The sequence below is a fragment of the Meriones unguiculatus genome, chromosome 1, assembly GCF_030254825.1.
Source record: "Meriones unguiculatus strain TT.TT164.6M chromosome 1, Bangor_MerUng_6.1, whole genome shotgun sequence".
NCBI lineage: Eukaryota > Metazoa > Chordata > Mammalia > Rodentia > Muridae > Meriones > Meriones unguiculatus.
Window position 1 is genome coordinate 131,654,112 of NC_083349.1, and position 26,866 is coordinate 131,680,977.

General features: G+C 39.4%; 1 protein-coding gene across 5 annotated transcripts in view; it reads left to right on the forward strand.

The window, feature by feature from the left end:
- Nucleotides 1-25,845, forward strand: part of Nampt (nicotinamide phosphoribosyltransferase) — a 32,927-nt gene extending 7,082 nt beyond the window's left edge. For 3 of the 5 annotated variants that reach the window (XM_021645892.2, XM_021645894.2, XM_021645893.2), the window contains exons 2-11: nucleotides 2,417-2,503; nucleotides 5,089-5,192; nucleotides 7,080-7,208; nucleotides 12,818-12,976; nucleotides 13,620-13,756; nucleotides 17,353-17,578; nucleotides 19,095-19,214; nucleotides 21,164-21,304; nucleotides 22,668-22,802; nucleotides 24,641-25,845. In XM_021645892.2, coding sequence (XP_021501567.1) covers nucleotides 2,473-2,503; nucleotides 5,089-5,192; nucleotides 7,080-7,208; nucleotides 12,818-12,976; nucleotides 13,620-13,756; nucleotides 17,353-17,578; nucleotides 19,095-19,214; nucleotides 21,164-21,304; nucleotides 22,668-22,802; nucleotides 24,641-24,751 — 1,293 coding nt within the window. In that variant the 5' untranslated portion in view covers nucleotides 2,417-2,472 and the 3' untranslated portion in view covers nucleotides 24,752-25,845. Of the gene's footprint in view, nucleotides 1-2,416; nucleotides 2,574-5,088; nucleotides 5,193-7,079; nucleotides 7,209-12,817; nucleotides 12,977-13,619; nucleotides 13,757-17,352; nucleotides 17,579-19,094; nucleotides 19,215-21,163; nucleotides 21,305-22,667; nucleotides 22,803-24,640 lie in introns of all 5 variants that reach the window. The other 2 variants (XM_060366850.1, XM_021645891.2) reach the window with 1 other exon arrangement.
- Nucleotides 25,846-26,866: the final 1,021 nt, after the last annotated feature.

The window sequence follows — 26,866 nt, forward strand, 5'->3', positions numbered from 1 at the left end:
TAGCCAGCTTGTTCTGTGGACCCTGTCCACACCTCCCAGTTCCAGAATTGAGTTGGACCACCACACCTGGTTACATTTATATGGGTGCCAGAGATCCAAATGGTCCTCCTGCTTGGGCAGCGAGTGTTGACCCTTCCCCCAGCCTGCCTTATAATTATAAAATCTGGTAGCAGATACACTGCTAAGTATAGGAACTGTAAAGGTCAAAACTCAGGTCAAGGGGGATGCATGAAGTACGGCTCTGAGCCTGAGTTTTATAGTGTATACTGTGTGATCCAGACCTGAGTTTCATTTTTCCTTTTCTCCTTCTTTAGTACCTAGTTTCCTCTAAGAGTCAGCGTTACCAGCTTGTAGCTTGGAGGACATTGTGATTTACATACATCTTGGGTATATTTTAAGTGTGGGTTATGTTTTATTCCTAGCAAGCTTAAATGTTACCAAAACATCATTTATAACCATACTTACCTTGGGTTTTGTTTGTCTGTTTGAACTGTGGGTTCTGTTTAGCTTTCTCACTTGGTTTTTCGGAGCTTTCTTTAAGCTGACAGTGATAACAGTCCATGGGTTCCTGAGCCTTTTATTATGTTTTTCTGCTGTGCCCAAACAAAATGGAGCCACAAGCCTCCTGCAGGACTCAGGCTTCAAAGTCTGTGTCACTGTAGAGATTTTCCCACACTTGCCTTTGCCTGTATGCAGCAGAAGGGAAGCTGCAAGCATGCCTCAGTGCAAAGGGAGCACCGAGGATGGTCTTTCAGAGATGACAGCGGAAATATATTTTATAATGCTAGTGCTGAGCTACAAAGATTCTTTAGACCAGACCAAGCTTCACTGAGATTGAGATTGTGCAGCCAAAGAAACACTGGCTTTCCTAAACTTGAAGTCATAGCTCCAAAGGGAATGTGGTGTGGATTGTGGTCACTTGTGGCGCTGGGTCCACATGGTATGATCTGCCATTTTAAAGCTTCTCTGGGTTCATCACACTGTACCTGCCATTTTAAAGCTTCTCTTTCTATTCTTTCTGCTGTAACACACACTGCTCTACTAATCATTTACTTGTAAGTTTGTAAATTTACAAATAAATGCATCATCCATACGTTTAATTACCTTAGTGTGGCAAAAACACTAAAATAAAATTGAAAGTCTAGTGAATGACTTTTTCTAAAACTGGAAGTTGCTAAGTTTTTAACAGTGGCTCTTACCAAATTCATAGAATAGGAACTGATTTTTTTTAAAAAGCCTTTGATGTTCTTAAACTCATGAGAGTTGGATCGAGTAGTAACTTACTATTCAGTCAGGAAGCAATTTGAGACTAACAAAGTGGGAGGCTCTGTTTTTGTTTTTAGATGCATGTGGAGGGACACGTGTGCCATGGTGTTCATGTGGAGGTCAGAGAATGGCAATGCAGTAATCTGTTCTCGCCTATTGGGGGTCAAACTCATATCGTCAGTTATTAGCAGCAAATACCTTTCCTACTGAGCCATCTCAACAGCCCCTAAAAGGCTGTTTGCTTTTCATTACTTATTTTTGCTGCTGCTGTTGCTTTCATCCAGGTTTCTATAGAACACCGTGGCAGCCACGAGGAGACACCGACTTACTGCACTCGGAACATTAGATAGTAATGGTATAGGTTGGGCAGTCTTGATTCAAAACTCAAAATGTCTTAAGCATGGATGTCATGGAAGCAAAATTCCAAACCTGACCTCATAAGTCACAAGGCACAGTCACAGTGTTTGCTGCAGGAACCTGAGGACCCAGGTTTGATCTCCAGCACCTGCCATGAAAAGCCAGGCATGTTGGCACATTTTTACAGTGCAAGTGGCAGGGAAGCAGAGGCAGGGGAGCCCTGGTTGGCTGGCAGCCGAATTGATGAGCTCCCAGTTTGATGAGCGTTCCTATCTCAAAACTCTGAACTCAACCCCTGGCCTCCCCAAACCAGCGTGCGTATGTATGTGGGACATATACATCACACAGACAAATGATGGAAGTATTTTCCTCATCTAGGCAGGTCCTATCCCCAAAATACAAGTGCAGTTGAGTATTCCAAAACCCAGCTTTGAAGTGTCTCCAGTCTCAAGCATTTCACTGAGAGCAAACACGTGCTCAATCTATCTGAATTGGCCACCCTGGTCTGCTTGATATGATTGTGTACCTCAGAGTGCAGGAGAAGCTGCACCCCAAGACCAAGTAACCCTTTCTGCCCTAAGGACTTCGAACCCACTTAAGAGTAATCTCTCAATCACTTGTTTTGACTGTAAGATAAGGGATAGTTAGAAGAATTGTGGTGACACGCTTGTGTCTTGCTCTCTGCAGCAAGGGCTGACCAGTAGCAAGTAAGAAACAGTCTGATTTAGAAATAATTTGAAGGCTTTAATTCTATTCTTAGTGCTTCCTAATGAAAGTGTTTTTCTTTATATAGGTTACTCACTATAAACAATACCCACCCAACACAAGCAAAGTTTATTCGTACTTTGAATGCCGCGAAAAGAAGACAGAAAACTCCAAAGTAAGGAAGGTGAAATACGAGGAAACAGTATTTTATGGGTTGCAGTACATTCTTAATAAGTACTTAAAAGGTATTGCTTTTCCCAGTACATTTAAAACGTTGCTTTTTATGTGACTTCATTTTTTTCTATATTGTTATGTTCTGTTATTTGAAATGACTTTTTGAGTAACTAATTTTGGTGTTTAATTACATTTGATCACCACTTTAGGTGTTTTAGATGTTTTGTTTTTGAAACAAGACCGTACCCTCTAGCCTAGGCTGCCCTCATATTCTTTGAGTAGCTCAGGCTGTCCCCAGATTGACAGCAGTCTCTTGCCTCAGCCTCCCAAGTGTTAATATTACAGTGTTGAGCTACCACCATGCTTGCCTTCTTTTACAAACATTTTGACCCATTAATTTGAATGCATTAAATCTTAGAATTTGGTGACTGTGTGTGTGTGTGCGCGCGTGCGTGCATGTGTGTGCTTGTGTTAGAGAAAGGTTTTCCAAAACTGATGCGTTTCCAAAGAAAGTTTAGGACAGTCAGTAGTAAGATTCTCAGGCCATTATAGTATACTCCTAGGCAGCCATTCACTCAGAGCAAGAGATTTATTATTGATCCAGAAAATCATTTTGAATTACAGTAGATCTAACTAGAATATTGTTATTGCTGTTGATATACCCTTAAGTTTCAGTTTCAAACTTATTTATAATAGTGGGTTTATTTTTAAATTTATTTTAAAGCTGGAAAATTCCCTCCAAGAATTTTGTTGTTTGTTTGTTGAAGCCATTTACAGCATATTTGTAATGGCAGGGAATCAGTTCCAAAGACCTTAAACATCTGGAAATTTCTGAAACAAAAATAATTTCAATTGAGTACAGACTAAATTTACCTTTATTCAAGTGATGGCTGTTTTAAGGTCAGATGGGTCAGACATGCTACATTACAGAAAATTCAGCTAGGTGTAAAAGTCCTACTATATGGAAAGAGACTACATTAAACAAATACAGTAGTTAATACTGGTTTCTAAACATAGAGCATAAATTTTTATGACTTTGTAAGTTATTATGTACGACATAAGTTGGTAGTATTCACTTACACTGCGTTGACTGGCTACTTTACACACACATACACACATTGCATTGCTTGCCTACTTTAGACTAGTGCTCTTAAACTTCTGCCATTGCCAATCCCTTCTTAACCCAGGAGGGTTTGCAGAATTCCGAGTATATGGGTATATAGAGCGTATACAGAGCAAACATTGGCTAATTTTAAAGAAGCTTCATAATACATCTGATGCTACCTTTTACTAAGGACTAAACATTAATGTGCATGTACTTATTTTTACATAAAGAATTAATCTTAGCTGAGTATTTGATGCTGAAGAGGTAGAGACTCTTCAACACTTTTTAAAGTTGATCAGTATCTTGGTTTTCTTCTCACCAGTGCTGACTGTGACTTCATATAAATATGTAGTACAGATGGCAGAGGTGTGTTTAGACCGTTTCATAAATTGATGGAAGTCCTGTCCTAATCCCAAGCCAAATGCATACAAGAATTTTTTATGAAACTCAGATCAGCAACTTAACAGCAATTTTTCAAATCAAACACTGTAACACTATATAGTACAAACATACGAGCTTAAGCTCTATGCATAGGAGTGACAGTAGGAAAACACTGAAAGTTTCTTCTGGGGTTAAACTGTTATGTTTCTGTAAGAACAGAGAGTTTTGTATACACAGTAAGAATACTGCACTTTGTAACAGTCTTGAAGCTGAGCAAGATATTTTAAGCTGCAGTTGTTGACATTGTATGGCATGGCAGCATGCACATACAGTGTACACGTGTGTTCAGACCCAGAACACCTGTGTTCAACACAGGTGAACATGGCCAAAGCCCACCTTTGGTTTTAAATTAACTTTTGATGCTTGTACATTCGGAAGTTTTTACTGTTGTGAGATTTTTATAAAACTGGTTATACATTCCTATCAGTGGTTTAAGAAATTGGTCTGGGCCAGTGTTTTCTACTTTGTTGTGTATCTTAAGCTGTTTATTTCTTAGCACCATCCTGTAAGTAGGTACTATACCCTTATCCTCATTGTACAGATAAGAAAAGCGAGCTAATAATGGGGGTGGGTGTAGACAGTAACTGTAAAAATTACTGATTTCCAAGCCCCAGAGGTATGTCTGACGAAAGTTCAACTGGGAATTAAGCTATTGGCTATCTTAAATTTAAAGAATCTCCAAAAGCATTAGGAATGGGGTTGATTTGTTTTGTTTGATGCTATGCAAGTGATTTTCTGTTCTCTACTTGTTGGTTTTCATTTTTTAAGACAGTCTCACCATGTAACCCAAGCTGGCTTCAAAACTCATGATCCTCCTACCTTGGCTTCCTGAGAGCTTCATTTATGAGCCTGAGCATTTATGCTTAGGGTGAACTCCTGGAAGTACAGGTTCCTCTTCTGCCCTTGGCCTGGTGAAGCTCGTTTCTCTTCTGTGTTCCTTTCAATCATGAAGTGGGTCAGAGAGCAAAAGATACTGATGTGGTGACTTAGCAGGTGAGAGTGAATTTCAGAACATAAGCAAGACCCATGTGTCCTTCCAGGTAAAGTAGTGACCAAAGAGAAAATCCAGGAGGCCAAAGAAGTATACAAAGAGCACTTCCAAGATGATGTCTTTAATGAAAGAGGATGGAACTACATTCTTGAGGTAAAGTTGGCCCTCAGTTTTTATCTGTTTGAGTTTTTGTTTTAATTCAAAATTTCTTGCCATGGAATTTGACTAGAAAACTCAGCTAACACTAAAGCTTTTTGCTGATCTAAATATGATGTTTTTTTCTCGATGTTCTTACAAAAAACTGTAGGTAACATTTGGTTATCTCCTATAGTGTGAATCATTAACATAGTTTACCATAGATGTAAATAATATGCTCTGTGACTTAGAATTTAAATAACTCATGTTTTTGAAAGGTAATTTAATATATTTCTGGAAAATACACCTTAAAAAAAGAGATAAACTACTAATTCTTAAAGGGCATGGTTAATGGGCAGTTTCAAAAGTTATTTTTAAGTTCCTCAAGTGAAAATAGGTGCTATGAATTAACTGCAACATAATAATGTTGGGAACTTTTTCCTCACCAAGTAGTCAGAATAATTTGGTGTTGCTCTTTGGAGTTGCTGCTCATTTTTACCTTTACTATAATGTCCTGGGCATCCAAATAGTGAGAGTTGGTATTACTATACTACACTAAGACTGGAATGTGTTATGTAGAGTTGCAAACCCATAGCAATTAGAAATACCTGTAACTTTCTTGCCTATAGTAAAATGAATTTTTTGCCCCGATGCTAAAATGATGTACCTGTGTGTCTTTGTCAAAGTCAGAGAACCACAGCATATTGCATATCTAAGTGAGTATGTAGGCTGTACTAACTAATGGGCACTTGCCATTACTGCCTTCTGTGAGGCTTGTGAAGGTAGTATGCAGTGAGGAGTCTGTAATTTCTAGTACAGTCTTTTGATGATGTGTTCAGGAAGTCTTAGGGCTCACTAGACATAATCTGGTCTAGCTCAATTTGTCTCCAGGTCTAGAGGTGTTAAATGACTCCCCAAGGTCTTGCAGATGTGTTTGGGATCGAACCAAGATTTGTAAAGCTCTTCTGCTACATCATGATGCCTCTAGTGTTTCATTGCACATAGCTTTTTTTCTCAGGTCAATGCTGTGTCTTGAGTCACATAAACTCTTAGGATTCCCATAACAGCTTGCCTTGTATACAGGGTTAACTATAGCTTTCAGCTTGAGAAAAGGTTAGAGTGGGGGCTGTGGCCTAGTTCTTGTCCTGTCGCTGTGCTAAGAGACCATGACCAAGGAAAGCAACTTTATAGAAGAGTTTATTAGACCGTATAGTTTCAGAAGTTGAGTTCTGTAACCATCACCATGGCAGGGAGCTAATGGAGCAGTAGCTAAGAGCTTACATCCCTCTCCACAAGGCACAGGAAAAAGTCTACTCCCCAGTGACACTCCTTCTCCAACCAGGCCATACTTCTTACTCCTCCCCAAAAAGTTCGTCATCTGGGAACCAATTCAAATACATGAAGTTATGGGGTCAGTAACCTATACTTCAGTGTTCAGTGTCAGGCTCTTCGTGGTTTTAAAAGTATTGCCAGAAAAAAAAGTTAAAACTTAAGTCCTCTCTAGTGATTTGCTTTCGTCATGTGTTCTTTAACACTAGTGTTCAATCTTCCTTCTTTCTTCATGTGTGAAAATGTAAAACACATTGGTGTGTGCGTGTTTTAGAGTATCTTAGTTTGAACTTTTTCACTTTTCTGAACAAGTCTGGGAATGCTGTTTTGATCAGTGTTGATCTTATGTGGGAGGTGTTCTTAGCAAAAACAGCATGAACTTAAAAAGCTGGATTGGTGCCTAAATTGTTATTGCTTCCACTCCCTTTAGAAGCTGCAGGATATCAAGTAACAAGATCTGTACCTTTTGCAGTGGTAAAAAAGAATTAGTTTCCATAAAGTGTAAAAAAAAATACTTAATACAACAGGCAGCTGCATATCGCCTGTTGAATAAATGGATGTATTGTCTCCTGCCAGAAATACGATGGTCATCTCCCAATTGAAGTAAAGGCTGTTCCTGAGGGCTCAGTCATCCCCAGAGGGAATGTGCTGTTCACAGTGGAAAATACCGACCCAGAGTGCTACTGGCTTACCAACTGGATTGAGGTGAGAGGGGTTACTGGGTTTCAGAGTTCACAGTTACATTAATGGTCAATAGTGATTACTTAAAGCCCAGTTGACATCTGTCTTAAAATTGTTTTTGTTTCTTTTGGCACCACTGCGGCTGGAATCCAGGGCTTAGTGCACACTAGGCAACTCTCCCACTAAACTACACCTTCAGCTCTTTCTTCAAAAAGATTTTTTAAGTTACTCAGGTAGGCCTTGAGTTGGCTGTCCTGTTTCCACTTCCAGAACGGCTACTACCCCAGACCCGCTGATCCCTTGTCATTCTCTGTGTATGCTAGCTCAGGGCACAGGGAGAAGAGCAGCTCAGCTCCATCCGTACTAACTGCAGGCTTCCAGTGGACATTCTGTTTCAATTACAGTCAATTCCTTCACTGATTTTTTTTTTTTTTTTTTTTTTTTAGTTTCTAATCGAAATATAGACATGATTCTGTGTTCCCACTGTTTAATTTATAAATCAAAAAAAAAAAGAGCACATTGGTAGTCTGATTTTTGTTTCTTGCTTTTTTTGGTGTAGTGGAGGAGGGCTTCTTATATGTATCTCTAAGTGGTTCCTCATTGCCACAGTCACAATGTTAATGAAGATATCTAGCTTCTTGATGGATTACTATAATAGTTCATCTGTGAAGGAAATAACCCAGCATGCAACAATCAAACACCATGGTCACTGACTGGTGTTTATATAGTTAACATCAGCCTTTCAGCATTGATGAAAGTAATTTGTTGTTATACTGCATAAAGTAAGATTTTGGAAAAATAGACCCAAGAAAATGTTTGAAAAACGTTTTGTAAAATGAGCTTTTATTCTCCTGGTTCAGTTGTTGTCTGGGAGGCTCACTGCCTCCTTCTGCTAACCTAGGCCTAGTCTTGGAAGCCTCTAGCTTCCATATGATCTCATCAAGGCCTAGAATGTGCTCAGCCTCTGAGACTTACTGCTTAATAATAAGCTCGCCCTACCTAGGTTTTTCTGGGCTCAGGGCTGGCTTTTCTCTCAGCCTCTGAATTATTCTGCTTGGCTTCAAACTGTCTCCAGCAATCTGCTCTAATTTCCTGGATCCTTCTTAGTCTCATGCTTGGTCTTCACCGGAGTTCTCTCTATTACTGCCCCAGTAAAACTGCCTCCTCTCTTCTCGTGAAGAGTTGGCCATATCCTATTCTGTCAAATCTTCTCTGATTCGTCGCCTTTTCTTCCACTCAATTAGACATTACTTTCAAACATGGGTGCTTCCTTCTATCTTTACCTTCATTGTTTGGGATTAAAGGTGTGTATCCGAATTCCTCCATCTAAGCTTTTCTTCACCCAAAACTTGCTCTATACCAGGCTGATACACTCAGATCTGCTTGTCTCTGTCTCCTGCCTTAAAGGTGTGTTTGTATTTCAGCCGGATCACACGGACCAAAAAGGTCTTTGGATGTGATCTCTTGCCAGAACAGCCATGTTCTTAATTAAAATTCTTCTACATTTTACTAAGTTGATGAGAATTTTAAAATGGGCCATCTACTAATAAGGACTAAAACGGGTTAGAAAAAAAGGTAATCTGCTAAAATATAATTTTTAATCAGTCTATATTATATAGTAAAACTTTGAATTAACTATAACTCGAAGTAAATGGCAGTGAATCTTAGTTTTTGTTCACAGATTTTGATTTTGAGAGATAAAAGATAAAAACACAAGAGTAAGAGAAGGGTTTTGGAGATTTGGTTTTGGTGGTACCAGAGGTGGAACCCAGGGCACAGGACCTTGTACATGCTAAACACATACTTACTGCACTAAGTTGTATCCCCCGCCTTGTGGAATGGTTCTTAACCACACTCTCTCAGCTAGTACATTCAGACAAGCATTTTATCTTCAAAACCAGTGAAGCACACTGATCACTTTTACTTTGCAACTGAGTAATTCTCAGACAGTCCTTCCTGCAATTAGTTGGACTTACCAAAGGCAGATGAAGAGTAGTGAAATAGGGCAGGAGGGGCCTTAGAGGTTAAAGCAATTCTTCACATTCTTGGAAGAACCCATGTAAATGCTAGCTGGGCTTAACAGAAGGCAGAGATAAGGGATCCCCAGAGTAAGCTAGCGGGAGACTAGCCCTGGGTTTGATTGAGAGCTCCTGTCTCAATGAGTAAAATGGGGGAGCAATTCTGGATGTTTCCGAACATGAAGCTCAGGTATCTATATGCGTACACACACAAACTCCACACACTTGAAAAATGGAAAAGGGAAAAAAATGATTAAATAATTAGTGCTTCATCTTGCCCCTTAGAAAGTTTTCCTTATCCTCTTCTGACAGTGACTATTTAATCATTTTTATCTTTGTATATTTTACTAAGAAACCACGAAGTTAAGAGGAATTAAAAAAAAACTTGGATCACAGAGTGGTGACTAGTAATACATAATTAGCATTTGTTCCCCTCCTCTGATAAATACCAGTTTTAATGAAAAACTATTAAACAAACGGGGCTATCGACGGGGCTGCACCAGTGTGAGAGTCTGAACTCCAGGGTCCAGTGTCCACACAAATCAGGCAAGGTCATGTGCACCTTCGACCCCAATGTTGGGCAGGGCGAGAAGAACGGGAAGTTGCTGGAGCTTGCCCGGCTACCAGCGTCACCAAAAACTAGCGAGCTCCAACTTCAAGATCTCAGTCTCCTCAAGGCAACAAGGCGGAGCACAGAGGAGGAAGCCCATCACCCTCCTTTGCCTCTGCAGGGCACGCGCATTATTGCTGAACGTAATGCACACTCACTGTATCTTCTGAAGAAATTCATCCTGAGTCCTCAGATCTGAGTTTCCACTGGGTACTTAAAATCTGTTGCCAGACACAAAACACTTAGGACTTACAAGCTTGAACTTGCTCATCCTTTAAAATATTTTAAGTAACATCAGTCACCTCAATTTCTCTTTCTGAGTGTGAGTTTGAAATAATGAATAACTTTGTGGATTGCTACTCACCTGAGTGAGCATTGTGTCAGTAGAAGCTTTGGTCCTTTCAATCCAGGTCTCCAGGTAAGTTTAAGAGAGCCTCAGAGCTCTGTAGATGGCCTTGGGCATGCTTGTTGGTTAAGGAGTAAGCACAGTAGGTCAGACTTTCCCTTGTGACCAAAAACCAGAATGAAAACTTTCTGGTACTAAAAATGATTTTTAAAAGATTATACTGATGAAATGCCATTTCAAAGATAGAGAAGCCAAGGCCTGCCAGGTGAGCAGATGGCAAGTATAGTACAGCTATGGAAGCACTTCTAGAAGGAAAGTTCTCAATTCTTTGCTAAAAGCAGACTTGATCTGTGTGGGCATACTGCTGTTTGGAAAAGTTGCCATCAAGGCCTGCCTATTTCAGTAGACCTTGGATTAGCCCAGACTAACTTGCCTTCCCCAACCCCCTTTGCTCCTTCCACCTGCTGTGTCTTTTGTAAAGGGGTGTGGTTTTACAGCAGTGTGACTTAAACTGGTCTGGTTGGTGTTGTGCAAGGCTGTATCTGATAGTAGTTTCTCTCCTCAATGGGAATAAGGTCAGTCTTCTGTTGTGATAACACAACTGGAGTTTTTCAGGTTGCTCTTCATTTGTCTTTCAAACTGATGACTGAGCTTAATTAAAATACAGAGGTGAGCCATGTGTAATAGCACACGCCTCTAATCCCAACACTCAGGCCTCTGAGTTCAAGGCCAGCCAGGGCTACATAGGGACCACTCTAGAAAACAGACAAACAAACATAGAGCTGATTGAATTTGATTGAACAAGTGAATGTAAATCAAATATTTATCTGTCTACCACACAGCACTGTGCTTGGCACAAAAATAAGAGTAACATATACCTTGTTAAGGTCTTTTGTGGGAGAATGGCAGCTTATTAGCTAACAGTGGATATGAATATAATGAAAATATGCTGAGTTGGTATTAGAAGAATGGGTAATTCTGTATTAGGAATCATAAAATTTGAAGTGTTGGCTTTTAATGATGGGGGTGGCAGAACTGACGTGTGAGAGACAAATGTTTAAGGTGGTAAACATTGCAAAATCATAGAAGACCTCAATTCTGTTTAAATTGCTATTCACGCTCATACCTTGTAGAAAGCAAAGAGATTATAACTAAACTTTGTGAGGAGCTAGACATGGTAGCAGAAGCAGGAGCATGACAAGTTCAAGGCTGGACAACACGGTGAGATCCTGTCTTAATTGAAAGTAATTAATTAGTTTCCAAATAATGATAGAACCTGTCTAAAGCTCACACTGGAATGATACCTACTGAAGTGCAGGTCACCAAGGCTGTTGCTTGGAGTTTCGGGGGATCATGGTGGGCAGTGGGATCAGAAGAGGAATTTTGTGAACACTTGGATCAGAGAAGGGATTTGCATATTTGTTGTCTACAAAACTATTCCTAGACTTAGTTGTTTCACATAGCTGGTGTTCCATGGTTTTGTGATTCCCTTATGTTCTTTGGGTCTTGCTTGGATTAATACCTGCATTCAGCTAAGCTAGGCAGTCTCTCATGCAGGCAGGCAAGGAGGGGTTAAGGGAGAGACAAAGAGAGACAGAGACATGATTGATCACAGGATAGCCCAGAATCAAGGAATGAGGGCTGGAGCTTCAAATGAGAAATATGGAGAACCATATTAATTCAACAGTAGGAGTCTAAGGCCACAGTGGCTTTCTTTTTAGATGAGCAGAGTGTCATGTCCAAGGTGAAGTAATTTCTTCTCACTTGTTTCATTTACTGATCACTGAGCTTATGTATAGTAAAAATTATATCAGAAATGAATTGTTCTTTTTATCAAGCTCAGTTATCTGTCATTCTCATTTTAGTAATGATATCTTTAGCTTTTTCCAAAGTAGATTGGAAGCTGCTCCTGATAATATACTATTAAGCTTGGGAACTTGAAAGTAAAAATGGAAATTTAACATCCTAGAATGAAGTAGTACATTCTCAAGCCAAATTAACTAGAGTGATTCCAGTGGTTACACATCAGCCTGAATTTGGAGTTTTCTGGCAGCCAAGAAAAAAGTGAAACTGCAGAACTGTTTATACTAGAAAGTAAGAATCTCACAATTCCAGCAGCACTTCCTCACATACGTACTTCACACCACTTTTTCTTTGACAAAAGCTCAGGGTGCTAAGCATGGGTCTCCAACAGAATTCTCTAATATCAGGTAGCTCCCCTAGAACCAAGTTGGTCTAAAGGAGTAAAGCTGTGACCACTTTAAATAAGTACTTCTTAGAGTCTCGTGCATAAATCAGAGCTGTTTTGTGGGCCTGCTTGGTGCAGATCCATACACGTAAAGAAATCCAGAATAACCATTTAGGAACTTAGGGTGATGTTTCGTCAACATGATCTGATACTTCATAGGTCATTCAAAACATTATATGCTTCTTTGGAGCTTTGAATCAAAACTTGTGTGGAGTTGTCTCCTTGGGGCTTAGAGAGCTCACAGTGAAGAGCAACAAGCTGCATCTACACTGCACCTCCTGCTGCCCTCAGAGAGACACCTGGAGTTCCTAAGAGGCCAGAGGTGCAGGACGGTCCTGCTAAGAAAGCTGTGAGTTCCCCCAGAAGGAGCCCAATATTTTATGTTAATAATGTGGTTAATTTTTATTACAGACTATTCTCGTTCAGTCCTGGTATCCAATTACAGTGGCCACAAATTCGAGAGAGCAGAAGAAAATACTGGCCAAATATTTGTTAGAAACTTCTGGTAACTTAGATGGTCTGGAATACAAGTTACATGACTTCGGGTACAGAGGAGTCTCTTCGCAAGAGGTGAGCAACCGAAATGAGTCTCATAAAGACAGTGTGGATTGACGTTGTTGTATTAACTATTTTTGCTGGGAGAAAACGTCATTACCAAAAGCAGCAAGTGGAAGACAATTGTGGGAGCCACCATGGCAGGGTGGCATGACGGTGGGGATAGGAAGCCAAGCGCTTACATTTTCAAATGCAAGCATGAAGCAGAGTAGGAAAACTGGAGTGTAGTGAGGCTCGACCCTTGAAGCCTCCGCCAGTGATGGGCTTCCTCCAGCAAGGCTGTACCTCCTAAGCCTCCCCAAACTGCACAACATGTTGGGGACCAGGTGTTCAAATACCCGAATCTACACTAAACTAGTGCAGCGAGAGGCCACTCGCTGTCCACTTCTCCCAGCATCACTGGGACAGAGTTTGCCATTTCTTGCAGTTCTGGAGGCGTGGTCAGCAGATAACTAAATACCTGTTATGTGTCCTGTTCCCAGTGCATAGAAAAGACACATCTCAGCAAATGGTCCAGTTCTTTGTGTATTAGATGGAGGGTAGACAGACAGGTGCAGAGCAGCACAAATACAGGGTTAAAGAAACTGGTGAGAAATGGGATGAGGCAAGTGGGGTGTATCTTCCTGTTTTGAATTTTGGTTTGTGGTTGATCTTCCAGACTGCTGGCATAGGAGCATCTGCTCATTTGGTTAATTTCAAAGGAACAGATACAGTGGCGGGAATTGCTCTAATTAAAAAATACTATGGAACAAAAGATCCTGTTCCAGGCTATTCTGTTCCAGCGGCAGAGCACAGGTAAAATCAGTTTGTTCTCATCCTTGTGTTTGCTATTTGAACACTTGTCTTGCATGCACAATGCCCTGGGTTCTATCTATGGGCCTGCAAACAAAAAACTGCTGTCTAAAATTTGTTTGAATTTATTTGCAACTCAGCAACACCTTACTTGACAGCCAAGCCAGATGCTAAATAAACTCTTAAGGACAGTACAGATTTTTCACACTTTTTACAAGACTAGCATCCAGCAGGACTAGGATTCTTCAACCTCTCTAATAAAAGAACTGAAGAGCTTTCCGAACACTTAACAATTGCCATATTGATGTATTTTAAGGAATGTTTTTTCATTTGCTGCATTGCTTCTGCAGATAAATTTCTCTTCATTAAGTAAGTGCTGAACGTGCTGGTTACTTGCCCCTGCTTTTCTGTGTGATCTCACCTAGTTTTGCTCTGGCAGTTGTCATCTGGACCCAGTATCTTCAATTCTAGATAAGACATTTTAATAAATAATAAAGGTGTTCTGGTTCTATGCTTGCTTATTTGCTTTTATTAAATCATCTCAAGGTACACTAGAAGATTAGAATCCAGGCTGCAGCCAGTCTGATTCTAGAGTTCTCTGTATTGGAAGTCAACAGCATATGTAGTAAGTGTGTCAAACCTTGTCTACGTTGAATAAGCTGAGCTTTACCATTCTGACACAGTAACTCACCAGCTTTCATGTGCAAGGCAGTCTGCTGGGTGCTGCAGGAGGCAGAACGATACCAAGCTGATCCCCAAGATAAAAATAGTGCACCAGTAACAGTCTGCTCTGTTTGCTAAGCATTTTTATTTAAAGAGTACAATTTGGGTGCTTGTTGTAGCCACAAACAAGTTGAGGAAGGTTCATATCCATTGGCCAGATCAAAAAAGCTTTTATAGAGATAATATGTGGAATCTTGACTTCTTAAGGGAGTACTAACGTTTGAGTGAGCATTTTCTGAGTGGTACTTTTTCATGTTTATCAAGCATTGTGGTAGTGTGCATGCTTCAGGGGACTAAGGGCTAAAATAGCTACGTTAAAAATAGATTGCAAAGTTGGGTGAAGGTTAATTTATTCATAACCTTAATGCTGAATGTTAATTGTGTGCACATTAGGCTGGCTTGTGTGTTTGTTTTTTTAATACAGGGTCTTATGTAGCCCAGGTTGGCCTCAAACTTGTTATGTATTTGTGTGTGTATGTGTATGATTCTCCTGCCTCCATTTCCAGAGTGCTGTGATTATATTCAGCTCTAGCTTACTATGAATTAGGCATTTTCAAAAAGAAGATCCTTAAGTTTGGAGCAAATGATACATTAGAAATAGATTTTAGATTATTTGGATAGAAGGAAAATAGAAAAACTAGAAGCTAGGCTTCCTAGGAAATAGTAGGAGGTTAGGTCCAAAGCTGGGTGGCTAAATGAATGCAAAGAAGTTGATAAACATGAGATAAAGTTACTAAAACAGATCATTCGAACTGTGATTCAGGAGAGTACATTTAGCTAACATTACAGACATTGCTATGTGGGAAGGCCATTTGAGAACTTTTTCATAAAGTTTCAAGATTAAGAAACAGAAAATTATGGCTGTTAAGTGATAAAAGTTATTTGGAGTTTTTGTCTATACACATCTTAAATTTTTTAACATAGTAACACACAGTAGGCTGCCAGCTAAGTATGTTTTGAAGTAATAAGCATATGATAAACAGTAAGTCTAAAGACAAGGAGAGTCTATTAGGGAGGGCTTCTGGGTTAAATGAAAAGGACACTGTGTACATACATAGTGTATTTTTTTGGTCCCATAATATTTTTTTGTGTTTGCCTAAAAGCCCACTTGACTTAACAGCTGAAACAGTAGGTGGCCTTGGGCACATCCTTCTTCTCTCGTTGCTTCCCTTTCTCTATCCACCACACAAAAGAAGAAGCTATAGTTTTATACCAGATGGCTGTTAGGATAAATGCTAACATCTAGAATAGCTCTAAATCATTACTGCTATTGTAAATATTTCCTTAGAGAATTGGAATCTGAAAACAAAAATAATTCTAGAAAGGTATGAGCCTAATCTGAATTGGAGTAATGGCATCAGTAGCAGTCATTGAACAGATGTGACACTGCTCCATAGAAATGCTGACCTGGGGAAGTAGGCATTTGGCTCCTGCTGTGCAGTAGTCACATTCCATGTGTCTGTGGGGTGCGTAAAGAGTTCCAGTCTGTAACAGAGAGCCTGGTTCCCGATTAGATGGCAGGAGAATGGAGAGGCAGCAGAGAAATGAAGAAATTCCACAATACTGAAATGTGGACGGTGACATCGACGTCAAGGGAAAGTTCAGCAACTAAGAACTGAAACTCACTCTGATGATGAAACTGACAGTGGGCAACAGACCTGTGCACACAAACTTGGGACTGTCAGTACAGACTTAATCAATAGGAGCTACAGAAGCTACATAAAACTGTAGCGCTTTGTTCTTACACCGTGATTTTCTTCAGGGTTGGTGAACACTGAGCTTAATTCTCTGATTTAGGACAGGAGCAGTTGCAATGAAAGTGGGCTTCTCACCTGTGTCTTCCCCGTAGCGTGCAAACAACTGCATGAAGCAGAGACTTGATAGCATAGCTATTGGTTTGTAAGAATGTTCACTATGATGTGACTTGTATAAATAGGCCCTGTCTCGATTTCAGTGAGTATAGTTTCAGAGTCCTCAAATGCACCTGCTAGCTACTCCTAACAGCCACTGACAGGGAAAAGGTATTTACTTTAGTCCTTTAGGATAAAAAGAATAATATGAAATGACAGTTTGTGAGTTAAAGGAATGTAGTTCTGTTAGTTGGCTTTTCATCCTTATCAAGGAATGCCTGAGAAAATCATCTTAAAGGATGAACAAAATATGACTCGTAGTGTCAGGGTTTGCTCTTGGTTGCTTGGCTTGCCTATGGCAAGGCCACGAGTCATTCTCTCCTAAAAGAGGCGTTTACATTTTGTTTTCTGTCTTAAATTACATTGTGCTCAAACTAACTCTTACGATTCTTGTTCCTTGAACACATACTTGTAAGTAAACAACCTGTAGGTTGTAAACTGCATCACTGCCTATTACTGGGCATTTTAAGATATAACAGGTGTCGTTATAGTTATTTGATTGCATATGCCATAATGATGCCATAATAAAGTATAAATAGTTGCTCTAAGTATTTTGGAAGGTAAAAAAGACAGATAAGTCACTTGCTATTCAGTTCCAGAGAGTCATAGAAAAGAACCAGGTGCTAGCATTGCCAAGCGAAAACGGGAGCATGGATTCCCCCATTCCACCATCCTGGAAGGCTGCATGTGTTCACTGACTTTGAGTAGATTGAGGGATGCTGAAACAAAAACCAGTTTATTACTTATTAATTATTGATTTAAGAGCTAAGTAATAATAACTACTAAGCTGAATATAATTAACTTGTGGTGTTAAAAACAAATCGGACAAGGAGTAGTTTATTTGCCTTCTGATGTGCACTTATTAAACTGAATCCCCTTCCCAGTTACACTGATAAGGTTAATGATGCTTAAGAAATAGGTCGTGTGTCTGCCTAAGAAAATCTGTATTTTTGGTTTGTTTTCTAGTACCATAACAGCTTGGGGAAAAGACCATGAAAAAGATGCTTTTGAACATATAGTAACACAGTTCTCATCAGTGCCTGTGTCTGTGGTCAGCGACAGCTATGACATCTATAATGCATGTGAGAAAATATGGGGTGAAGACCTGAGACATCTAATAGTGTCGAGAAGTACAGAGGCTCCACTCATCATCAGACCTGATTCTGGAAATCCGCTTGACACTGTGTTGAAGGTGAACTGCAGTGTGTATTGTTAGGGTGCCTGGGCACTGGCTACTTCACTGCTCATTTGTGTGCTCTGAGGAAAGGCTTGTTTCTTCAAGTTTTAACCCAGAGACAGAGCAATAGATTTGCCCAAGGTTACACATTAATTACAGAGAAAGGACATAAAGGTTAGCTTATTTATACGTTGTCAAGTAGACAACTAAGGGCTGCTGAATACTTCCTTGTCTGCCTTCAGAATTAGTAGCATTACCATCTTAATCAACTTACTTGTGGTTTATTCCACTTATTAGCAATCACAGTTCTGAAGTTGTCAGTACAGAAGGCGTGTGTTCAGGGTAATAAGGAATACAGATAATTCAAAACCATTTTCAAGTCATGCCTGACTGGAGATAATACTGCTTCTTTAATAAGCAGAAAGGCCTGTTCAGGGCCCGATTTGCCTTTTTTACAAAGTATTTGTCACAGCAGGAGTTCATTGATGCCTTCTACTAGAGAACTACCATGTGGTACTCTAACCAAAACGCTTTCTTTAATCGTTAAAAAAAAGAAAGAAAACCTCTGGTAGGTCTTCTGTTGTAAAGGAGGAAATGACCTGCCAAGGTTGAGAAATGTGGAAATAGGGTCCTGGCGTCCAGTGTGGGCCTCGGTCTCCCTGTACAACTGTTCTCAGCTAAGGAGCAGATGGCATGTCACTTCACTCTAGGGTGTGAGGCCATAGATTACAGCCCAGTCTTGGTGCCTTGCCTGAAGCATTTTACCTCTGACAAACCAAACAACTTTATATTTCCATTGTGATGGTTATAAGAGTAAATTTATATGGAATGTTTTTATTAGGATCTTTAATTTGTGTCAGGAAATGAAGTAATTATTGTGTGGGGGGGGTTCCTATAGGTCTTTTGTGTCTCAGACCAAGTTTTCCTGAGCAAGTTCTTATCTGTGTTAGTGTGAGCTGCTATACAGTCCTGAGCAGCAGTCATCAGATAGCGTGGCTTAAGTTTTACAGGAGTTAGACTTAATGGAGCCAAGAGCTTTGGACCAACTATACATTGTATATGCTTTGTTTCCATCTTACTCTGATGGTTGTATTTTCTCTCAGCATTGTGACTCAGATGTTAGACAGATGTAAACCAAGCAGAACTGTTGGCCACAAGCAGAATAAACTCCAGTCAAAGGCATAACTATGAGTTTGTCATGCCGTGCCTTATGCTCTTTAAAATACATGCTGTTTTAACATTAGGGATTTTTTTCCTTGAATCTGTATAATTTGAAAGATGTGAAGGAAAGAACATTGTGTAATTTTTGTGATATAAATTGACTGAATAGGAAAAGACACACCTGTTTCTAATGTGATTAGAAGGTATTGGAACCAAATTTTATAAAACTTTATAAGATTAAGTAATTGAATTTTTTTTATTCTCAAAAATGTTTAACAAAGAAAAATACTTTTTTAGTTTGGGACGCATACTCCCCTCCACCACAGTTTTAGTTACTTATGTCATGTTTGTGTGTTTGTTTTTCATTCAGGTCTTAGATATTTTAGGCAAGAAGTTTCCTGTTACTGAGAATTCAAAGGGCTACAAATTGCTGCCACCTTATCTCAGAGTCATTCAAGGAGATGGAGTGGATATCAACACTTTACAAGAGGTATGTGTTTACCTGAGTGTCTCAGTAAGGAAATGCCTGTTCTTGGAATACCTCCTTTTTATTCATAAACAGCCTATTAAAACTTAAATGCAATTGTGAGTCTTTTCAAATATTTTTGATGGTAAATGCCCTTGGTGTGCTTACAGTTTAGAAATAATAGTAGCTTAAAGTACTGAAATGGTAGCCAAAGCATACCTCTCCAGGCCTCAGTAGCCCCCTTCTGTGTTGATTTCTAAAGACAAACAGAAATAAAGGCTTTTGTTTGAAGAGCTCAAAGTATGTCTAAGAATTAGTGTTCATTGTCAGTATGCCAGTCTGGAGTCACTTGGGAGCAGTCTCACTGAGGGATTGTCTAGATCAGGCTGGTATGTCAGCTTGTGGTGGTATTTTGATCACACTGACTGAGGTGGGAGACATACCCAATGTGGACTACACAATCCCCTGGGTTTGATTTTGAGCCCTGTGCTGTCTTGACTTCGCCACGATGAGGGACTGTAACTTGGAATTGTGAGCCAAATACTAAGTCTCAAATTGATCTTTTCAACCTTGTAAAATGAATCAAAACCCCAAATAGCATCATGTGCTACTAATCCAACAATGAGAAATGCAATCATTTTTAAAATTCCAACCATCTAATTCTTCTATGTGTTTTTTTAAACAAAAAAATTTTTTTTTCAGTAAGAATTAAGGTAAAACATACAGTTTATTTAATAAAATGCTTCCTTTAGCTTTTATACATATCTGCTCTTGTGCCTATTGTGGTGTCCGTCTTGTGCTCACAGATAAGCACGAGGGAACCAGGAATGTAAACACAGGACTGTCTCTTCCAAGGGAGAGAGTTACATAACCTGTTTTCTGCCAAGACGGCTGGGAGCAGATATGCTGATAGCCTAGTGACTTCTGCACTTTCTGTGTGGCTGAGACCAAGCAGATCCTCCTCCAGACCCTCACTGTATAAGCTTGCCAGCCTACAGAACTCATCTTTATGGCAGTTTATAGACCCCATCTTTATGGAAGATGTCAGGTGTACTTTACAAAGAGTGTCCTAAGCTTTACTGTACAAACAGGATCGAGTTAGTATCACTGAAAAAACAAAAAACAAAACAAAAAAAAAAACTCCGAATTGCACTATGCTTAGATATACCTAAAATAAAGTACTTGCGGTCAGATTCTTGAAATTTGTGCTGAACTGAACTACCTTCTTGCCACCTGAGTATTACTGAGAGTGTTAACAGTGGTGGTCACAGCCACCCCACTCTGCTCCTCCAGCCAAGGTGTTACCCAGTCCTACAGGTGTCTCAGGCCCCCTAATGACAGCGTTTTCACTGAGAGGACTATGAATGAAGTGAATTTCAATAATTATTCTTTCCCAGTGACCTAGTCATAAGTCCCAACACCTAAAACACCATCCATAATCCTGCTTATGACTGGAGCACCAGGCAGTGTCACTGCTGTCACATGCAAATGAGTATTACATGCTCCTGCCAGTAACCATTGACTCACATAGTCATTAGCTGTGCATATAATAACCTGCATATAGTAACACAGGGCACTATGATTTGTGACATTTAGAAATCCCTAGAGGTAGTAATATTTCAGCTTTTGTTGATGGCTGACCAGTAGCTTTGAGGTGGCTAGAGAGAGAGAGAGAGATTACAAAGCCTTAAGTATACGTAGCCAATTTCTCACTACTCTTCACTCCCACAGCCCAGTCACAGTGACAATATACAAAAAAAACTGCAAGTGAAATCTCATCCTTCCACACACCCATTTCAGCCTGCCTTTTTTTGTCCTAAGTGGGACTGTGGAAAGAAAATGTGCACTACTATCTGCAAGGCTTATCTGAATATTGACTGGTACAAAGCAACCGTACAGTTTTACTGTATTGTCTTTGAGAATAACCTCCATCATTTTCCAGACCATCTGTTTGCTTGTTTTTAATCTTCTAGATTGTAGAGGGAATGAAACAAAAAAAATGGAGTATTGAGAATGTCGCCTTTGGTTCTGGCGGAGCTTTGCTGCAGAAGTTAACGAGAGACCTCTTGAATTGCTCCTTCAAGTGTAGCTATGTTGTAACAAATGGCCTTGGGGTATGTCCTTCAGTTTTTCTTCCCCTGTTACTTCCATGTATCTGTGACAAGTATAGGGACTGCCATGGTCAATGGACACAATATGGTGTTGATGGGAGAGAAAGATGTCAGGCAGTAACAAAGGAGATGAGAAAACCAAATAAGCTGAATGATTTAAGGGAAGGGTATTGGTCACTTACCACCATTGTTTTGGCATGTGCCTTTGCATGAAGAAGCTGGTTCTATTTGGGTAAGATTGTCAGCTAACCTGGCCATTGAATTACTGAAGGTAATCAAGTATGGAATTACTATTCCAAGGGTGGAGTTTGAGCTTCTGGTTTTGATACCAGAATCATGTTTGGGAGCCATAGTGTAGCTAAGCAGCCATCCCTTTCATCTTTCATCACCTCTTAAAGGCTAAGGAGTCTGTGAAGTAAGGGTCAGGGAAAGCTAAGAGCTCTGAGGGGCTAGAACAGGCAAAATGGTTCAACAGACAAAAGTATTTCCCATACAAGTGTGGGAACCAGAGTTCAATCCCCAGAACTCACATAGAAGTGTGGAGGAGAGAACCAATGCCACAGAGCTGTACTTGGACCACCTTCGCGCACAGGCACAGCAAGTATAAATAAAATCCTGAAGAGAGCCTGTGTGCTGTCCTCCACCTCTCTTTGGGGAAGCCAGAGACCGTCTTAGCTGTTGCTCTTCCATGCCACTGCCACTGCTGGTGCCATCTATGGTTTGCCCCCTCATTTTCTGATCCTAGACATTGTACTGTCTTTAGATTCTTTATTTATCTATTTATCCAGTTTATGTCCAGAAGGCAGCCCCCTTACTCCTCCTTCCAGTCTCATCCTCCCACACTTTTCCTCCCTCCTCTCCTCCCAGTCCCACCCTTACTCCTCCCATTCTCCTCAGAAAAGGGAAGGCCCTCCCCATATTCAGATTCTTTAAATCTTTTTTTGTCATTGTTAGGAGTCCTGGTCCTGCAGTGTGGTCTGGATGGATTAGATGCTAGCACCACCCCTCTGAGCTCTTACTAGGGTAAATGTGAGAAATAATGAAAACAAAGGGATCTTAAATACCATAGTGAATACACATCTGTCCAAATTACCCTGTAAAAGATATCCAAGATTTTGGTTTCCAGAACATGGTATTTTGAAGGAAAACAGGCTAATTACTGAGTTATGTTTCTAACAGCGAGTTGTAGACTGATGTAGTTACACATACAACACTATAAACTTTTAAAACTTGTATATAACACTTTAAAAAAAATGGTTCTAGCTATAGGGATCCAACCCAAGGCCTTCTGTGAGCAGGTGAGAAGCTCTAGCATTGAGCTTTGGTGGAAGATGATTTATCGGTTTTCACTTAATTTGGATTTCAGGTTAATGTCTTTAAGGACCCAGTTGCTGATCCCAACAAAAGATCAAAAAAGGGCCGGTTATCTCTACATAGGACACCAGCAGGGAACTTTGTTACACTTGAGGAAGGGAAAGGAGACCTTGAGGAATATGGCCACGTAAGTATCTGTTGACTGGAGATTTAAAACAGTAGTAAACTGGCTTTTCAAATTAAGAAAATGGAGTTTTGTGTTAAACTTTCAGATTGTTTTCAGAACAGTTTTCTGGCATTGAATGTTGTTTTGTTTTGTTTTGTTTTTTCCTACAGTGACTAACATGATAGATATTAATGGCCTTTAACAGGGTATTGTATATTTGGTCTTAATCTTACTGTCTGCTGGCAGTGACTAATTTCTGGAGAAGCAGAGCAAAGAATACTTGTGCTCTTGAACTTCACATAACTATATGTATTATAGTAATATACTGTAATTTTATAATAGACCAACTAGCCAAATTTCAAACTTTTTGAAAGGAATTATTTCTTTACAACATAAAATAACCACTTCAGGTTTTCACTTCAGGTTTTCTGAGACTTATTTGAGTCTCAGGAAATTCTGAGCTTAAAAAATAAAAGCAGTTGTCTTAGTTGTCTCGGTATCATAGAAATGAGTGGGTTATTCAGAGTATGTGATTGGCAAATGGGGAAGCCCTAACTGAGTTGTCTGTGCTGAGTAGGCCCTGTGATCTGGTGATTTCCAGCATAAGTGTACTTCCATTGTGTACTAAAAGTTTAAAAGGTCTCTAAGCCACTAGCTGGGAGGGAAGATTGAGTTTGAGAGGAAAAACTTCTCATGAGTATAGTCTTCAAGCATAAACACACATTTATGATATGTTTATTATGATGCTTTAGTACTGTGCAGATTGGACTGCTTACGACAATTATCTTATAAGATTTGGGGTTGGAATTAATAAAATAATCTTTCTGTGAAAATCACGTGAACTTGTAGGTGAAGCTTAGAATGAAATCTCTTTGTGTAGCCCATCAGCAATTCATTGAGTAGATTTCACCTAACAATTGGAGCAGCCGAGGTTTTGCTTATTGGGTCATCAAATGAAGCAAAGCCAGTTGAGAGAAGTCAAAGGAGACATGAATGTGATCAGCACCCGAGAGCGTCTGTCCAGTCTATATGATGGCAGTCTCTGAGCATGGAGACATTTTAGTTAACACAGAAAAACCAGCCTTCTCCAGGAGTTTATACTGAAACTTACAAAAGCAAATGCTACATCTGGAAGACTGTAATTTAGAGAACACAAGATACCAGCTAATGTCATGTGTATTGTAAGAAAGAAAATTAAGATGAATTTAAGTGGATTTTTCATATAGAAACTAGGCTTTTCAGGGCCTAAGGGAAATTCAGTCTTCATCCTCTGTTGATTTCTCCATGACTTGCAAATAGAGTCTCTTTTTTTTTTCCTTTTCTCTCTCTTTTTTAATTAATTCAGTTTATATCACAGTCGTAGGCCTCTCCCTCCTCTCCTCCCAGTCCCATCGTCATTCCCACACTCCCCTCCTCTATTCTTCAGAATGGGGAGCCCCTCCACAGACACCCAGCTCCTCTCTTTGCAGTTAGGGTCTTTTTCTGTGTCATTCACTATGAATGGAATGCAAGTCCCGTTTGATTTTAAGGCGAAAATTTCATGGCTAACATTAAACTTGTAGATAGGCAGGTCTAGACAGTATTGAGGCTGTTGACCAGGCTCTATTGAGTGGTGGTTACCAGGACCACTTAGGCTTCTCCCAAGCAAATAGGATTCTTCAACAGTAGAAAAGATCAGGTATCTGGTGTTTTATTTCTCCTTTTAAGAAAACCAGCCTAAGAATGTTTTATCATAATCTCACTATTATAAGCTGACACTCTGCACAGCTTTGTATCTTTGACCTTTTAGGTAAATTCGTCAAAGCATGATTTGAATATTTGTTAATGGTCTTTTTAATTACAAAATTTATGCTCTGCAGGATCTTCTTCATACGGTTTTCAAGAATGGAAAGGTGACAAAAAGCTATTCATTTGATGAAGTCAGAAAAAATGCACAGCTGAATATCGAACAGGATGTGGCGCCTCATTAGGCTGTATTTGGCCTGGTTGTTATGTATGCAGTGTGTGTAGACATACATGCACGAATGTGTGTGGGTGTGGGTGTGTGTGTGTGGGTGTGTAATAACATGTTCATTGTACAGATGTGTGGATCTGTGTTTATGATACATTGCAGCCAGATTATTTGTTGGTTTATGGACATACTGCCCTTTTTATTTTCTTTTTCTCAGTGTTTAGATGATCTCAAATTAGAAAATACTTATAACCATGTACAAGATTAATGCTAAAGTAAGCTTTTTAGGGCCCTTTGCTAATAGATAGTAACTCAATCTGGTGTTGATCTTTTCACAAATAACAGAACCAAGAAACTTTTATATATAACTACAGATCACATAAAACAGATTTGCATAAAATTACCATGACTGCTTTATGTTTATATTTAACTTGTATTTTTGTACAAACGAGATTGTGTAAGATATATTTAAAGTTTCAGTGATTTAACAGTCTGTTTCCAACTTTTCATGATTTTTATGAGCACAGACTTTCAAGAAAATACTTGAAAATAAATTACATTGCCTTTGTCCATTAATCAGCAAATAAAACATGGCCTTAACAAAGTTGTTTGTGTTGTTGTACATTTGGAAATTATGTCAGGACATATACCCAACAGAATTACTAATCTCACTGCCCTTGTAGAATATGCATTGGTCATTCTACATTGAAGAGAATAATGGTTCTTCTTCCTCGAATGTCTAGGCATTGTACAGTTCTAGATCTTGATCATTGTATTGTACCAGTGATGCCAAATTCAAAAGGCCTGTTCTGCAATTTTATATGTCAGATATTGCCTGTGGCTCTAATATGCACCTCAAGATTTTAAGAAGATAATGTTTTTAGAGAGAATTTCTGCTTCCACTATAGAATATATACATAAATGTAAAATATTGAAAGTGGAAGTAGTGTATTTTAAAGTAATTACACTTCTGAATTTATTTTTCATATTCTATAGTTGGTATGACTTAAATGAATTGCTGGAGTGGGTAGTGAGTGTACTTATTTTAAATGTTTTGATTCTGTTATATTTTCATTAAGTTTTTAAAAAAATTAAATTGGATATTAAACTGTATGGACATCATTTATTAATTTTAAATTAAACCCTCAGTAACTAATGCTTAAGCAATTTCTTGATGTTATCCCCAATGGAAAGCATAATCCTTAATAGAGTTTTACTTAATTCAGAGATTTAGCTAAATTTAAAATATTCATCATCAAAATGTTTGTAGTAGTTTACTACTAGATATCCTGAGTCAGTCATTGCACACAACAAGACACTAGTCTCTTGGAGGTGACTCCTGGGTCTAAGGCAGGGTTGGCCAGCTCCCCTGAAGGCCAGCTTCCCACTGCTCCTTCATTTGTAATTACACACTATCTAAGGCTGCTTCCCACCTCACTGGCAGGAGTTGAGTATTTGCAGTAGAGACAAACAGTCCTCAGAGCCTGGAGTGTTCACCTCTGTTCACTAAACACACAAAGAAAGCTGACTAGTCTGTGTTCTAAGAAAAGGAGCTTGCCTGTGCACTTCAGAGAGATGCTGGCTTTTCTGGGAAGGGGGAAGTTGAATTTTTATGAAGTTTCTCTAGTTCTTTCTCATTTGAGAATCTGATGCTAGAAACCTGATTTAGAAAAGTTTTAGCAGCTTCCTATTAAGATGAAATTTTAAAAGCCATAAATCATCAAAATGGTTACATGAGAAAGCATATCAATAATCTAATGAGATAAATTAGAAGTTTTTGCAGGTGATCCTAAAACTCAGGAGAACAGTAAGCATTATGCACTTTCAGCAATCCTTCTCCTTGTCCATGGTAGGAAAAAAAAATTATTTTAACATGACCTAAAACAAAAAACTACCTACCCTAAGTTGTCTGGGAGTGCTGTGCTACTGCCTGTAATCTATCATTGGTCCCACACTGCAATCGTGTTTGTGTCACATGAATTCTACCAGCACAACATACCAATTTTGTCTTGAAACTTGTAGTAAAAACTACTGGTCTCCATTTGTGGGTATGGAAGTGGAGTGAGTCACTTCTCTTGGCTCTGGCACTCTTGGAACTGATTGATTTTGAATTTCTGTCACTGAGCAGTATTTG